The following is a 16,487-nucleotide window of genomic DNA, read 5'->3' as shown; positions in this document are numbered from 1 at the left end:
CCTTATAAAACAAAAGAATGAGAACGTGATGCACTCGCGGGGACGGCACCTCAAGGTAGAAGGAGGATGCTGCTAGCAGTCCGCCCACTTGGGGTTCATGGTTAGTACTAGGGGGCGTCCTTGTTGAGGTAAGAAGAGCCGTTTTCTCAGTCTTTTTTCCTTATTTTACCAGTTTCTTTTCTTTTTTCTTCTTAGGGTTTTATTCTTTTTTCATTTTTATATACATGATCAATTTTTTCATCATTTTTTAATACATGGTCAACATTTTCTATACACATTTAATCGAGCTGCTGCAGCTGCGGCAACAAATTGTTGCAGTGTGTGCTTCTTCTTGGACAAGTCACATTGTTTGCACCAGAGGTGCTCCATCACCTGCTGCATGGATGATCCAGACTCAGGATTTGCACGAACGATGGCGATGAGGCCTTCCAAGGACCGGACCTCCACGCGAAGCAAGGAGAGGGTGTCGAGGATGTCGTACACCTGGATCTCAGTGTCCGCCGGTGGGAGCGGGCACACTATGTTGTGCCAAATGGAGTTGAGGATGATGTTAGAGATGGGGTCCATGGGGCCATAGCAGTGGCCGGCGAACATGATGTCGCGGATGAGCCGGAGCCCCGTGAAGGGTAGCATGGTGAAGACTTTGACATAGAAGGTGTGGATCATGGCGTGGAGCCTCATCTTGAGAGACTCGGTGTACTCACACGCATCACTGTTGCAGCTGTCCACCAAGCCGCGCCTTTGAGAGGTTTTTGTGGCCTTTGCCAGACAGGCTGATATCATGGATCTCTTGTTTTTAGGAGACCGCAAGGACGTGAAGTGGTCGCCATGCCGCTCGACGTTGATGGTGACCATGCCAAAGCCATCTATGGAGCGCGTGCTTTTGGAAACCTCAAATGTTCCTTCATCTGGCTTGAGGTTCCGGCAGTAGACGACGACCTCCCGCCCACTTTGCAGCAAGTTCACCTGAAGGTCGAGAGGGCCGCCGTCCTGGTACCGCAGCAGATCCATGATGGTGTTGACATCATCGACGGTGAGCTTCCGCCCTCCCGGCTTTAGGAAGGGGGCGGCGGCGAGGAGCCGTTGACGGGGCAATGGCGACGCTTGGAGCCGCACGATGACGTCAGGCGCGGAGTGCCACACGTGGATCGCGGCACACCTGAGGGCGGCCTGAGTCCTCTCAGAGGCAGGGTCGGGGAGCACAATCTCATCGCCAGAAGCGTATAGGTCGTGCTCGACGAGCAGGACGGCGCGGGCGAGGTCGGCGCCCGCCCAGTGAAGGTAGCGGGTGGCCTGTTCTTCAGTGATGCATCCGAAGTAGCTCGTCATGAACCTCACGAGAGCCTGGCAGGACGCTTGAGCTACTCTGCGCCAGGTAACCCTGCGGCAGGACGGCCCAATGGTTCTACCGGACGACCAGCTATCCCTGGGCTGTGACACTGCCATGCCGGCCAGCCTCTTGGACCTCCTGGTCCTCTTGGCGGGCGGTTCTTCCTTTGGCCGGAAGTGGTCGCGCGGGAGGAGGGCCATGGTGTTGAGGACGATGTTGGAGACGGGGTCCAGGAGGCCGAGGGAGAGGCCGCCGTCGCGCATGGTTTCGTATAGTTTGTTGGCGACGTCGTCCGGCGTGTCGTCGACGGGCAGCCGGTCGAACGCCTCCTCTTAGAAGTCGGGGATGAGGTTGAGGAGGTCGGCCTTGAAGCTCAAGTCAGGAGGGCCGTCGCACTCACCGCGGGCGGCCTTGAAGTTGAAGTATGGGGGGGCCGTCGCGCTCGCCGCTGTAGAGGCAGGAGAAGAGCCCCCTGCGGCCGGGACCCGACGGCTGGACATTGTTGGGCGACATGCTGCGGCTGCGATTGATTGATGCGGCGGTTCGGCGGGATATAGATATAGGGTGGCGGACGACGAGTTGGTTTTCTGACCGGACTCGGACGACAAGAGAAAGGAAGATGACACAGGGCGCCGTCCCTCCTGGGCCGTTCCACCTTTCTATCGGCGTGGCTAATGAGGGATACTTTCTTACTTAGTAATAAAGATTTAAAAAATACGTATAAACCGGTTTATTTTTTAGGATAGAGTCGAGTAATCAATTCTTTATCTATATCTATATACTCCCTCCGTTTGGAATTACTTGTCTTGAAAATGGATGTATCTAGAACTAAAATACGTCTAGATACATTCATTTCTGCGACAAATAATTCCGAACGGAGGGAGTAGTTTGCACGAATAGCATTGAATGTGCATCATTTTTTTTATGAAAAGGCCAAAGGCTATATATTAAGTAGCAAAACTCTTTTAAAATGCATTCTTATAGGAATTGAGAAAATACTACATCTAAATATTTGAGAGTGTCGAATTCTTTTTTTCTTCTGCATCCATCTTTGGTCCCAGAAGAAAAAAAAAGGCCCCGGTTTGACCGTATGCATCTTTGGTCCCCGGTGAGCAAAGCTTGCTGTTGTTTCTGGGCCTCTGTCTGAGCGGAGCAAACTGGTTTAAACCCGGTAACTTGTAGAGGTAGCGGCTGGGAAGTCGTCAATGTAGACTCGGGACTAAGAAGAAGGACAAGGCCAAAGGCACGACTAGAGTTTGTTAGAGCTTGTTGAGCCCGAACCGCCTGGCGAAGAAGGCGTCACGCGCCCAGGCCGGCGACATGGCAAGCACGGCGAACAGCCCCGTCATGCTCCCATACACTATCTCCCGCGGCGGCCTCGGCCGCATAACCCGCGCCGCCACGTGCCTCGCGAACACCGACGCCTCCGTCGCCCCGGTCCCCTGCGACGCCCGCGCCCTCTCCTCGATCGCCGCCGTGAACTCACGGTACATCCCCCACTGCTGCTGTCCCTGCTTCGCCCCGGCGAGCTGCGCGGTGTTGGCGTGGCCCAGGCCGGACCGCACCGCCCCGGGCACCACCTTCACGACGTGCACCCCGAACGGCGCGAGCTCCAGCCGCAGCGCGTCGGTGGCGGCGTGCACCGCCGCCTTGGACGCGCAGTAGACCCCCGCCCACGGCGTGGCGGCGGTGCCGACGACGCTGCCCACGTTCACCACGCGCCCGGACCGCCGCGACGCCATGTGGGGCGCGACGGCGTGCACGAGCCGCAGCTGGCCGAGGAAGTTCACGTCCATGGTGCGCCGCACGGCCTCGCCGCTCAGCTCCGCCAGCGGGCCGGTGCAGCCGATCCCGGCGTTGTTGACGATCACGTCGATGCGGCCCTGGTCGCGCAGCACGCGTGACACGGCGTCGGTCACGCTGGCCTCGGAGGTGACGTCGAGCGGGAGGCGGTCGACGACGACGGTGTCATCGAGGCCGGCGAGGTCCGGGACGCGGTCAGGGATGTCGGTGGCGACGACACGGCAGCCGAGGGCAGCGAAGGCACGGCAGTACTCGTAACCGATGCCGCCCTCGGCGCACCCCGTGATCAGCACCACCGGCGCCGCCTTGCCCTCGCCCTCGCCGTCGTTGACGTTAGCCATGTATGATCTGATACTGATAGTACGTGTTCATGTATATATAGCATACTCGCTCGTACAAGATGAAGCAAACACCAATGCGGTTGGCGCATGTTTGGTATGCCCGTCAAGGCAGGAATATGCAGTAAGTATATGCGGCTTCTCTTGGCGCCTTCCTCTTTCTTTGAGAACTCCGGCCGGCCGGCCGGCCGGCGAGGTTTGTCTAAACTCAAATTCCATAGCAAGCATACTCACACTTCACCAGTGTTGCGTTGTCACTGTCAGGATTGATGTGTCATGTGTGGCGGCACATATTCCCACAGGAGAAAGCTTCTGAATTGTTCAGATTACCACAACTTAATTTCATCACGAGACACTTGCATGCTTTTGGTTAAACATAAGCCTAGATTACCAACCTACCAGTATGCAAAATTGTACACACAGAAAAATCAGAACTTACAAGTTTCTTCATCATACAGAACCCTTCTCTCCTCTCCAAACCCTAGAGAAGCAAATTGTAGATACATCTTTTCTAGGCGCCGATATACCGGATGAAGTTGTAGCGTTTTCCACTTTGAGCCATTTAGTAGGGTTTCCAAGAGCTTTCTCGTCTTGATGTAGGCGTCAATGGCTCATTGGCCTAGTCACCTACCGGTCTTTCTTTTTGGTCAGGTTAGGATTTGCAAAATCTGTCAGGGTAATGGTGGCGGCGGCGGCTATCCCTTGAAGTTGGTTCTTCGGCCACCTCTCTGCCATGTCAATGTAGCCTCTACTGTCGACGTGAGCATGCAAGTTTTTTTTTTCTCTTTAAGGTTGGGTCTTGAATCAGTGGATCTTCTGATGGCGACATATAGATAGGCAAAATTATAAATTCGTTGCAGTGAGCGACATATTGGGCCGGCCCAAATAGTGTTGGCGTAGCATGCGTTCCTTCAGGATTTTACAAAATCCAGGTGCTCATTGAAACTATAAAGAGTGCGAACGCTGCAAGCTATCTAGCTGTAGTGCATGAAATACAAGAACGTTCATCGGCTTTTGTTTCTTCTATATTTAGCCACGAGTTAGAACGTCGAACGTCAAGGCCTCACAATCTTGCAAAGCGTGCACAACTATGATGGTTGGCCACCATGCTTGGTTAGGCCAACCCGGACACCTTTCTGTTTTATCCCGTGAACATTGAGACAATGTAATAGCGTTGAATGTGACCATCATTTTTTTTTTGTGAAAATGCAGTTGTTTCTGAAAACGTGTGTTTTCTAAAATTAAATTTGTTTAAAAAATAACGTAAAAAAGTGAGCACCTTTTTAACATGAACATTTTAGAAAACACAAATTTTAAATATTGTTTAGAAAAATACGAAAAATTTCCAATATTCAAACCATTAAAAATTGAATATTAAAAAGTTTGGGGAAAGGGAGAGAAACCAAAAAAGAAAAAGAGAAGACAAATAGAAACCTAAAGAAAACAATAACGTCAAAAAAGAAACCGGACAAGAACCTCTAGATGGTTCCAAAAACTGGGATGCTATTGAACGTGTGTGCTGACTAAAATTGGCCAGTCCATAAGTGGAATCGTCAGCTCGCTCTTGTGCATGGCCTAAACATATTGACGGACTTCCTACATGACGCGCGTTACCTCCAATAGGTGTCTGACGAACAGGACGCACCCTTATATATTAAGAAAAAGGAGTCTGCATCGTTGGGCCGGCTCATTATTTTTTGTGGGGAACTTTGGGAGCTTTATTCAACGAAGGCGGTCCTCGAAAGTCAGCAATGAGGCTGCTGATGAGGAACCAAGGTACATAGTCTCATTCGCAAAAAAAAATACATAGTCTAGCCAGCTATCGGTGACCATCAGCGTACAAGCACGCTTAGCACAAAAATAAGCTGGTAAGTTTGATGATCGAGATACATGCTCAATAACAAAAACTAGAAAAAGATAAAAGATAGCTCTCCTATTTCAGCAAGGATCGGTGCCACAACTGAACAATTATTGTGGCGAGTGTTCCAGAGGTTGACCAACATAAGACAGTCAATCTTCATTATTATCTTTTAGAAATGGAGGAGGACCCCAGCCTCTGCATCTGGACGATGCATACAGCCACTTTATTAATTATTCACACAAGACCTTACAAAGTCATACAACAATAATACTGAAACCACCGTCTAGGTAACAAAAGTGTCGCTACTCCTATCCAATTGATGAAGGGATGTGGATAGTCTGGGCCTAATACCAAACAGACCACGCAGCCAAATCTAACATCTAAGACCTGAGGTCCCAACCAGGACGCCTGCCGGGTATGGGCACCCACCAGTCCGGCGTGCTCCTCAACCAGGACGCCTGGCGGGTATGAGGCCGCCGCAGCCACTTGCCACCAATCCATCTTCAGAGTTGTACTGTTGCATGAACGTTGCCCGGTCTAGCTGCCGCCGACGCCAGACAGCGTCGACCTCCTGCGCGAGTCCATCATCGCACATCAGACGAGTAATCTCCAGAGCGCCATGCCATCGAGATCCGACGCCATCAATGTGTGTGATGAAGCACCGCTCCTCCTCTTGTCTCCTCTAGCCATCACTTGCTCCAAAATGATGCCCCCATGAGGGAAAGCGCTACTAAGAATGCCATCGTCCGATCCGGGAGACCCAGATCAAGGGTTTCCCCAGAGCATCCCAAGCCTGATGACGCCAACTGCAACAATGATGCCTCGACAAGGAAACGACATCAAAGACGCCGCCATCGTCCGGCATGATCGTAGTCGACGCGATTTTCATTGGCAGTTGCGTCACCGGGCGTACGCCGCCGGCCTCGCTGGTTGCTTCGACCGTAGCAAACTCCAAAACGATGCCCTAAAGAGGGACTACGGCGCAAGAGCACCGCCATCGCTCGATCCCATGGAGATCTAGGGTTTCCCCCGGAGTTGCCCGGGTTGTCAAGGACCAGACACAGATGGAATCCCGCAGATCCGTCCAGCTGCCGACGTGTCGCACTCTCCATCGCGCCGATCGTGACCCGGAGACCAAGCTCACGCCTAAGCCCAGATCCGGCCACGCCGCCGCCGATCTGGTCACGCCGCCGCCGTCCATGGCGACCGTGGCGCCCCAGATCTTGAAGCCGCCTGCCATGGGGAATGAGATCTCTGGAGCCCGCCAGCCCCTGTCGTGACGTCCGGCCACACGCCACACTTCGGCTCGGGGGCGCCGGCCCGAGCCAGCTCCTCACGAGCGGGAGGGCACCTAGTCCCCGCCGCCACCAGCGACGGCAAGGCTTTGCTTGGTCGCGCCCTCGAGCGGCGGCGAGGGAGGGGGAGGACGAGAGGGGGAGTCGGGGGCGACGGGATCTGGGGCCTCCCAGCCGCCGCACGAGGGCCCAGTCAATCTCCATTATACATGAGTTAAGCATCGCAGACTTGTAAAGATCACACCTTCTCTTAGTGATAACGCCTCCATGATCAAGGGATCAGTGACCCCTTCATGTGGTTTGCTCTAAGCACCAACAAAACTGATCGGGGTTCGAGCAACACCACCTGCACCTCCCTTTCCAACATCATGGCTGATTGCAACATCAACATTGATTTTTACGAAAGGAGATTCCAGCGGCCTCCAACCATGGCATGAAAGGATGGATACTTGCTGCAATGGTATTTCTACAAGAGCCAGATCCTCCTTCATTCTTGGAACCATTGCTGCAGGGTCCAAACGTTCATGTTCATGTGTCCATGTGTTCTTGAAGTCCATATTGCCCACATTACTGAGACAATGTTTGCTCTATCTTGGTCTGAGAAACGAGTGTCACATACAATATCACGTGCCCATGTGTCCGGGTGCAATCTGGGGAGTTTAAAGTGAAACCATACTTGAGCTTCCTCCCAGAACCACTTTGCATGGGAACAGTGGATAAGGGCATGCATTAGGTCTTCCTCCATGCCAAGACAAACTTTGCATGTACTGGAATCTTTTATATGCCTTCTTCTGAGAGTACATTCATCGGGTAAGATACCATTCAATACTCGCTACCAGTAAACCCTGATTTTTTGCACTACTTTGAGCTTCCAAAGCGGTGTCCATAGTTGTCTTTCATCCTATGAGGTACTTGTAACCGTCCCTTTCTCTTAAGCCATTCGCTGTTTACGAGTCATTAGAGTACTGTACACCGACTTCGGCACCACCATTCCGAATGGGAATGTTCAGAATTGCATCAGCATCTGGTGACAAAGAAAGTTTGACGAACTAGATCATGCTTCCATGTCCAATTATCCTCATCAATTACTTCATTTACATGCGTAAGTGTTGTGTTTTCTGGTTTGAACATGGGCATCATCTCCACGGTCTCCGGTATCCACCTATCCTCAGAGATATAGATGGTTGACCCATCCGCAACACGCTTTATCAAACCCAACTTGAGAGCTTCACGACCAACAACAATAGAACCCCATATTGGAGATGCAGATTTTGGTACTGTTTCATTCATGAAGTCAGTATTAGGAAAATACCTAGTCTTCAGGACCCGAGAGCATAATGTGTCCGGCTTTGTCATCAATCTCCATCCATGCTTTCCTAGCAAAGAGAGGTTAAAACTCTCAGAAGCCCATTCCTCCTGAAACTTTTGGGGATGCAAGCATGTCCCATGATACCCAATGCAACAAATTAGTGCACTAGTGGCTCGGATACTGTAGCGATCCGGCTACTATATGTAACGAATTGGTTCCTATATTTTTCTCGTACTATAACATCTAAACTTATTTTTTCTGTTTTCCGAAACACGGAAAAAGATAAAAATATTAACGTATTTTGGAAAAACAAACTTTTCTGGAAAATGCATTTTTTTGAAGATATTTTTTGGCAAACATAAATATTTTCTGAAAAAAACTAATAGATATTGACTTTCCGAACATTTCTTTGGAAAAAGCGAACAAATTTTATAAATGAAAAAATTGATTATGAAGAATTTTTGAAAATTAAGAATTTTATCTAAATTTCAGACATGCTTGAAGAAACAAACATAATTTGAATTGTTGAACTTTTTGTGGAATCATGAATAATTTTCTTAATAATATGAACAAATTGTAAATTCCTGATCTTTTTTTTGTAAAACCAGAACATATTTTGAAAAAAATAGAATCCTATTTTTTACTTTAAATATTTTTTAAAAGAAAAGTAAAAATAAAATATAAAATAAAGAAACAGTTCAAATTCAAAGTAAATAAAAATAAGAAAGAGAAGACAAAAAAAGAAAATAAAAAAAGACAAAACCTTGTTCAGTAAACCTTTTAGAAGGTTACAAAATCGGTAAAAACCGGCTTGGAACCATCTAGAAGGTGTTGAAAACTTGAACTCGAACGTACTCTGGTTAACGCTAAAAATGAGCCGGTCCACTCGGTCGCTCGCATGCATGTCCTGTGCGAAGCGTTGACAGTTCGACTCAACATGCATCGTATAGGAAATTTTGCATTTTGAAGCAATGTGCGTCAAATAGAGATTGCCCTGTTATAGCTTATGCGTTAGCGTACTAGTTCCCCGATAGGCCCCTTGCTGATTCGGCCCAAAGGCCTCATTGCCTGAGCTTTCAAACTCATATGATAACTTCAACTCAAAATGGAAGCAGCAATGAACATTTTTCTGTCCAAAGGTTTCTAGAACTGTAATTTTCACATCATTTCTTGTTTCCAAAAAAGAGAAAATCTAAGGCTTACCGGGAAGAACAAAACTATGCAGAGTCCTAGAGCAACACTTTGTTAATCAGTACTACTCCGGTAGGTGGGGTTTTCTTTAGCCGCCGGTAGGCAGGTTGGCTAGCTGCCACATACATAATTACATTGGTAATTAGCCAGTTAAAATTAGTTACTTGGGTAGCCTGGTTGGTTTAGGAGAGTTACACATAAGATGGACACTTGTTTATCGTGTCTGCAACATCTAGCAACGACTGACATTTATAGTAGTGAACCAAACTGCAATCATTTGCGTGTTCCTAATCGCCAATTAGGTGAACCAAGTGCCAAGATGTATACGTCTCCAGGTCCTGACCAAACTAGAGATATGTATAAGATAGGGTACCTGGAACGTTTAGTTTATATGCAAGTACTTCTCAGTCGCAATTTGAATATATGTTTAATTTCTTTGACAAGGGAAGCCTACACTCCGGATCAACCATCCTCAGACATCGTAATCTCAGCTCGTAGGATGGTATGAGGAACATTCATCGTGTAATAATATTTAACGCTGGCAATCTTAATCACACTGTTGGCATCGTGCATTAATTTACGAGGACTAATATAGACTGATGATCGAATGATCGACCCTCGCATAAAAAGATGATCAAATAATTACCAACTCAAATTTTATTTCCTCTCGGATTTTTTTTTTGCAAGCTTAATCTCCTAATTAATCTGAATAGTATGTTTAAAGTCATTAAGAGTGTCAATTTTCTAGCTAATCATTTGCTAGTATTTTGTGGATTTGATTCCTGGCCATCCGGTGCATGCTCATCCGTTCAGAAGCATGCCAGTAGCAGTCAACGTTGCTATTTTGGCGTTTTGCATGGCCTTCTCCAATTACATGACAAGGAACTCTTCATTCTTTTTCGCGTGGAGTACATGACAAGGATTTACCAACCACCTTGATAGCTGCAAACCGTATGAATTCTTTTCCAATGCGTGTTTTCTTCGTTGCTTCCAATTAGTAGTAGTAGTAAACTAGCAATTGATTATTTAAACAGCTGAAAAAGCAGGAAACAAAATTATTGTATATAGAAGGGCAGTAGGCGGCTTAATTCATTGACCAACATGTAGCAAAACCGCACCGACGCAGCAGTTTCCAACAACAAGAAAAAAGAGCACCACGTAGCAAGACAAAATTTGCAAACTTTTCTTTCACGTGAATTCGCCAACTTGTTGGTAAATGGTTTATAAAATGTGTGGAAAAAATATGAAAACCCGGAGTTTTAATCATGAAAGTAACAAATACTAAGAAATTGGTTAATTTTCTTTCCAAATCAAGTTAGTACTGGTTCGCTCTAATGTATAAAACAAATACTAAGAACTTGGACATGCATATGGTCAAGTAATGGACCATGCTTTGACTCTTACGTTGTAACTTAGCATGGTTACTAGTAGTACTAACTAATGAATTACTAGAGGAGCTCCAATTGCATTCAGTAAAAAATCATCCAAATTTAACACTCAATTATTTTTGCTCGGTAAGGCAATTTCTCATGGTGTACAGGTAAATGCGGTTCCCGGGCTGTAACCGGATCTTTCGCCCGGTAACCAAATCCATGAACGTGCCCCACTACTAATCAAAACCATAAAACAAATACCTAATTATGCATATGTTTAAGTCGTAATGGAATGCGCTTTGACTCTTGCGTTGTAACTTAGCACGGTTACTAGTACTTAATTACTGGAGGAGTTCCAATTGCAATGATGTCTTCGTGGTCTTGATGTAAGATTGGAATTAAGCAGCCAAATAAGCATCTGACTTACACACCACCAAAGGCTTCAGATAAAAATATAGCCACCAATCCAAGCAGCCAATCTCTTGCAGTTGTAGAAACAAAATCTTGTACACTTACCCCACATAATTATTTTCATATGTTGTTGGTTGGGAAAAAATTGCTAAAAGACAAGGTATGGACTGGGTAAATGCATACGCATGCATGGTCAAGCCATCAGCGTTGAAGTCCATCTACCATACCAACATGCAATTCCCTGCGGTTAACTTCAACCAAACCCTCTATAGCCACTGTTTGCTTACCATCTCCTATTTTCTTATTTTTCTTCCCATGGACTTTTGAGACCATAATAAAAAAAGCATGATAATGCATGTCTCGTTTATTCATCATAAAGATTATAGTATAAGCCATGTAAACATCGACCTGACAAAACTGAAAACATAGCAAAATGCTAGTGTTTGTATAAAAAAACATCAGCCAAGATGGAAAAATACAATCAAGACCGAAGAATCCTCTGAGCTTGACACCAACGCTCATCACTTGCCTCTGGCTCCACTACAGGAGCCATCAAAGAAAAAAAAATGAATCACCTTCTCACCCGAGGTCGACGCGGCTCCATTGCTTATATGCAGCTCTACGGACCTTCAAGATGACTCACCAAAGACAAAATCATTACCATTGAACGAAGTAGAGCAGGGCAACACCACGGACATGCCATCGAACTCCATATCTGGCACCCCTACATGACTAAGGCGTTACATCCACAAACCACAAACTTAGCACACGATCCACCATGTTCCAGATGCCACTGATGCAGACCACAATCTGCATCCGTGTCTGGAGCAAACATCGTCATAACGACAAAGCCTAAGGACACAAGTCCGCCACGAGGATGCCGTTGCCACACCGTCCTTACTTGAACGGTCTGATTTCCAGATCCATCCCCAACCATAGGACTGTACGCCTCTTCAGTGAAGGATCTGAAAAATCTTTATTCAGCGCCGCCATCACCGTCACCGAAGCCTAAGACGATGAACAATGCAAAAAACCAAAACTATACTAGGCCCTAAAGCGATCCACACGCGTGGATCCGACGATCCCCTCACCACTGAATACCGAGGCCGTCGGTGGAGGGGGAGCCCCCGGAGGACGGCGGTGGAGGAACTCTCCTTGCGGCAGGCACTGACGATATCGCCTTTCTTTCTTGGATGGGGAGAAAGAAAACGATGCACCTTCTTAGCAAGAGATTACTACCAGAATAATAAATTCAAAACTACACCATTAACACGCGCGTACAAGAATACAATACGGTTGCAAAGTACTAGTAGTACAAATGACCCTTGGTCTCCCGCCATTCGTATGCATATATACAACCCGATCCCTTTAGCCGTCCCTCCACTACCAATAAATCAAAAGCATAACCGCCCATGGCGCATAATATCCATTTAGTTGGGCCATGCACACGTTTGGCATGCATGTACGCATGATGCATTCATGATCCATTTGCCCTCTCCTCTCCTCTCCTCTCCTCTCCCTCGATCGCCCCACCACTTCTTCAAAAACCAACCACCTTCGTCCTCTTTCCCTTCTTCGTCTTGCTCACGCCAAGAAGCACGGCAAGAAACCGTTGGTCCATACCAGCACGACAGGCCGGCCGGTGGTGATTAGTTAGCTAGCTAGCTGCCGGTGGCTCTTTGCCCTTGTGTACGTACATGGGGCAGGAAGAGGACGCCCTGACCGTGGCCTTCTCGTGGGAGCAGGAGCTGGGCATGCCAGAGAGCCCGAGGAAGCCGCCGGTAGTCTTGTCGTGGGAGCTCGAGCCGGCCGTGAAGAAGCCGGTCTCGACGATTGAAGGACGTGGTGGTGGCATGCGGGAGGGCCAGAGGAAGGTTCCGGCGCTGGCAAGGCGGCTGTCGGTGCCGCCGCCCCCAGGCAGGCCGGCGGCGAGGGGCTACTCGAGGGCCGTCCGGCCTGAGGACGACCCGTTCCTGGCGGCGTACCTGGCCTGCACCAAGAGCGGCGGCGACGGCGACGGCAGGAAGATGAAGACCGCACCAACAAGGGAGGCCAAGGGCCAGAGGCGGTGGAGCGGGCTGGGGCGTGGGCTCGGCGCGCTGTCCTGCAAGAGGTCCAACGGCGTGGTGGAGCAGAGCATGGTGAGGCTGGCCAAGCTGCCCGATCTGGATCCCAGGGATGCATAATAGTAGTAATTATCTCCTAATTTATCATCATCGTCATCTCCTCTTTTTTGTTTGGCATGGTTTGCAGTAGTTTCTTCCTGGTCAAGGTTAATCAGTAGCGGTGTGAAAAACTTTGGTGATTAGGACAAGTAGAAAGTTTGATTCGGGGAAAAGAAAACACACTTAATTTGCATGTGTGGTGAAGAGGAGGGATGCATCACCATCTCAATCTTCGTGTTAATTTCTATTGCTGTGGGTTCAGAACTTCAGATTATTGTGCGAGTGGCATAAGCATTTTGTTCCTTCTTCTCTGTGATGCTGGATGGATTGGTTTCCATGACACTGACTCTCTGCCCTGCACTTGCAATTTTCTACCTGTCAGTGTCAATCAACCAGACAGTGACATCTAGAGGTTGACCGAGACTTGGAACATTCCATTGCTAATTTCTTGTGCCTGTGTGCTGTGTCCATTGTGCAGATAGGAATATGGATCACTGCTTGGTACCAACAGAAAAGTCGTTTATACAGATTAGGTAGGGGGTCTAGTCACAAGCACAACTGCTGTTGCGGTTTATCTGCAAGTTGCAGATAGTACAGTACCTGAATCTCACAAGTGAGGCTGGTCCATAGTAACTTAGTACTAGCTGGTAAGATACAGCCCAGAGGAAAACCTATGGCTCAGTGATACTGCCTGCATCCATTTTCTCTGACCATCTCCATGCCGTGAGATAATAGCTAAGACAGGACGATGGCCCAGACAAGGACCTTCCTTCCTTCCCTTGATTTTTCCTTGGCTGACAGAGAAATTTCAGTTATGGACTTGGCCACTTAGGGTTCGAACGGTCAATGAAATAAAAAGAGGGAACATTACACTCTCTGAAACATCTTGCGGCGATCTTGAACATTCTATCTTTGAATGTTCCTTCGTTAATTTCTTGACTTTGTGATCATTGTGTGAGTAGGAATATATATGTGTATGTGTATATGAAGCACTGATTGGTATTAGTACCAGAAAAGTTAGGCAGGTTGGAGGTGGTACTCTCGATCTGAACCACGAGTGCAACTGGCCAATGGCACACTGACACTGGTAGTTCGTTAGAGACCAAGGAAATATATCATTAAGTGGTGGTACAATCCTTTTCTCTGACCATTTATTTTCATAGACAAGGACACAATTATTTTCATTGGATACAAGTTTTTGGATTGAAAGCCACATCAACTGAAGGTTTGCTTATCCTTGGAGGGCATCAAAGACGTCAGAGAAGTGGCCGCCAGACGCTACATGTGTGGTGTGAGAGATGGTCCAGACAAGGACACTCTCTGAGAGTAATGCTACACGTACAAACGAGTTACAAGCCTTTACAAAGAGGATTAATTTGATTGGTCAATAGATGGGGAAGCGGCCCACCCCCCTGAAAATCAGGGGGGGACAAGTTTGTGATTGGTTAGTAGATGGAAAAAATTCTAGTCAGCATGTGATTGCGTGTAACTCTTTGTATGTTTAGCATTATTGCACTCCCTGATTATGTTTTTTCCATGGCTGACAGAGAGGTTTCGGGTTCAGACACGGACAAAGGTACATCAAACAAATAGGCATGTGTCGTAACCCGGCGCCGACCGGTCCCTGTTGAGCTTGGAGAAACTTTGGAAACAGTCGGCGACATGGACGCGACATGTATATCTGCGATGCCACGACACTGGACGCGAACTTGAAAAACACAGCTCGAGAAACAAAGACGACAAAGATATAATGGCGCGATTCACAAGCCGAATAGCTGATTCTGATCAAAGATTTATCCACAGCTGGGTGGACTAGTCGAAAAAGAGAGTGTATCCAGTTAAACGGCAAAAAACAACACACACCTCTAGCTATCAAGGCGTGTCATCCGATGTTTATCGAATTAGAATTGGAAATCATGTGCCACATAGCGTTTGTTTGCCATCAAACTTTTTCAAAGGGGTCAAGCATTGCGTGTCCAAATTTGAATGAAAACATGGCAACATTATTTATACTTGGGCTTGTGGTTAGGGTTTACTTTGCCCTCACTGACAGAGGCACACTGAAGAATGCCATTAATTCAGCGATACTGCAATCCTTTTCTCTGACCATTTCCTTGGCATGAGAAAGACAACTAGGCTATATTTTTAGGGAAAATTCTTGGGGTTGCAAAGCCACATCAAATGTTTCACCAAGCATCAGACGCTACCATATCACTTGAGAGATGTTGCGGACAAGGACCTGCATGTCTTTTCTTGCCGACGGAGAGATTTCAGTTTCAGGCATGTTTGGTTGTAATAATCGAGGACAAGGTACAACAAAGACCAGACCTCGATTGGTCTCTAGGAATTCTAGAAGCAATTGAGGTCATATATAGAGACACCACACTTGTCTAGAGTGTTACAAAATTTTAAATGAGGATTAAAACCACGGTCGAGAAACGAATAAAACAACTGTGTGTTGGACCTTGAACATTGTGTCACTGCCAATTTGGCTGAGACAGTGACTTGAACCGCGATTTGTTTCTTTGATTCTAGTGTCTGTTTTCATTGCTTGGTAATAATTAAACAGAAAAGGCACCCCGCAAAAAAGGCAATTACTCGTAAGTGTGTTCAATTGATTAGTGAATCACGAGTGCAACTTCCTGACCAATTTGTTCCCTGGAACACGTACACAACTGCTTGCCATTAAAAAAAGGGATTCTAATTCAGTTGTCTGGAAAAAGGTAAGGATTCTCCGGCCATATGAAAAGTACAAAACGAAAAAAGGGTCGACAAGGGTGCGCCCATGTATGCTGATAGCGTGGAATAGTCCCTAACTCGCACAAGGCCTCATGTATGTGCATACCAAAGGTATGAACCATTAAGATTCGTATGATTTTTTATTTTAGGATAAATATAATTTTAGTCTGCTTTTTCTGTCAAACAAATATATATATATATATATATATATATATATATTAAGAAATCAAAATATTTTTTGAAATTCAAATAATGTGCATTTCGAGTTTAAAAAATATTCATGTGCACACAAAATAATCATGTGTTTGGAAAATATATTCTTTTTTAGAAAAGAAAAAAAAGGATGAAAACCAGCTGAATAACCGAAAGGAGAACATGAAAGAAATCACCTTATCCCCATGCTGAAAAACGTAATGAACAGGCCTCTCATTATAGTTAGGTAGGAGCGAGTGGTACGAAATCAGCACAAAAGGTAAATATCAGTTTTTTTAGGGGTAAACCACACTTTAATGATAGCTAGAAGTACGATTTACAGTAATTACAAACGGGTCGTGGGGTAATCCACAAGTGGCGACCGTCATCCCCCACAAGAAAAAGTGGCCACCCTCATCTAAAGAAGAAGAAAACTTAGCTAGATTGTGAGCATCATAGTTCATACTATGTCCTTCAAAA

The 16,487-nt window shown here is 46.9% G+C and overlaps 2 protein-coding genes and 1 pseudogene across 4 annotated transcripts; 1 reads left to right on the top strand and 2 right to left on the bottom strand.

Annotated features, from left to right (window-relative positions):
• Positions 1 to 258: 258 nt before the first annotated feature.
• LOC125506622 (uncharacterized) lies at positions 259 to 1,843 on the bottom strand (annotated as a pseudogene).
• Positions 1,844 to 2,589: 746 nt separating this feature from the next.
• On the bottom strand, positions 2,590 to 3,474 carry LOC125506621 (short-chain dehydrogenase ptmH-like). Its single transcript, XM_048671411.2, has one exon. The coding sequence runs from the start codon at positions 3,472 to 3,474 to the stop codon at positions 2,590 to 2,592; it is 885 nt and encodes a 294-aa protein (XP_048527368.2).
• An 8,803-nt stretch (positions 3,475 to 12,277) lies between these two features.
• Positions 12,278 to 15,035, top strand: LOC125506898 (uncharacterized). Of its 3 annotated transcripts, XR_007282792.2 has the most exons (3): positions 12,279 to 13,052; positions 14,330 to 14,520; positions 14,624 to 15,035. XR_007282792.2 is itself a non-coding variant. In XM_048671606.2 (2 exons), exons 1-2 carry the CDS (start codon positions 12,609 to 12,611, stop codon positions 14,705 to 14,707), a joined length of 528 nt encoding a protein of 175 aa, XP_048527563.1. In that variant the 5' UTR covers positions 12,278 to 12,608; the 3' UTR covers positions 14,708 to 15,028. The 3 variants fall into 3 exon arrangements, 2 of the variants coding, with proteins under 2 accessions (XP_048527563.1, XP_048527564.1); XM_048671606.2 differs by lacking the exon at positions 14,330 to 14,520 and having other exon boundaries at positions 12,278 to 13,052; positions 14,624 to 15,028; XM_048671607.2 differs by lacking the exons at positions 14,330 to 14,520; positions 14,624 to 15,035 and having other exon boundaries at positions 12,280 to 13,378.
• Positions 15,036 to 16,487: the final 1,452 nt, after the last annotated feature.

The sequence above is a fragment of the Triticum urartu genome, chromosome 5A, assembly GCF_056163025.1.
Source record: "Triticum urartu cultivar PI428250 chromosome 5A, HENAU_Tu73, whole genome shotgun sequence".
NCBI lineage: Eukaryota > Viridiplantae > Streptophyta > Magnoliopsida > Poales > Poaceae > Triticum > Triticum urartu.
This window is presented reverse-complemented; position numbering and strand designations above follow the sequence as displayed.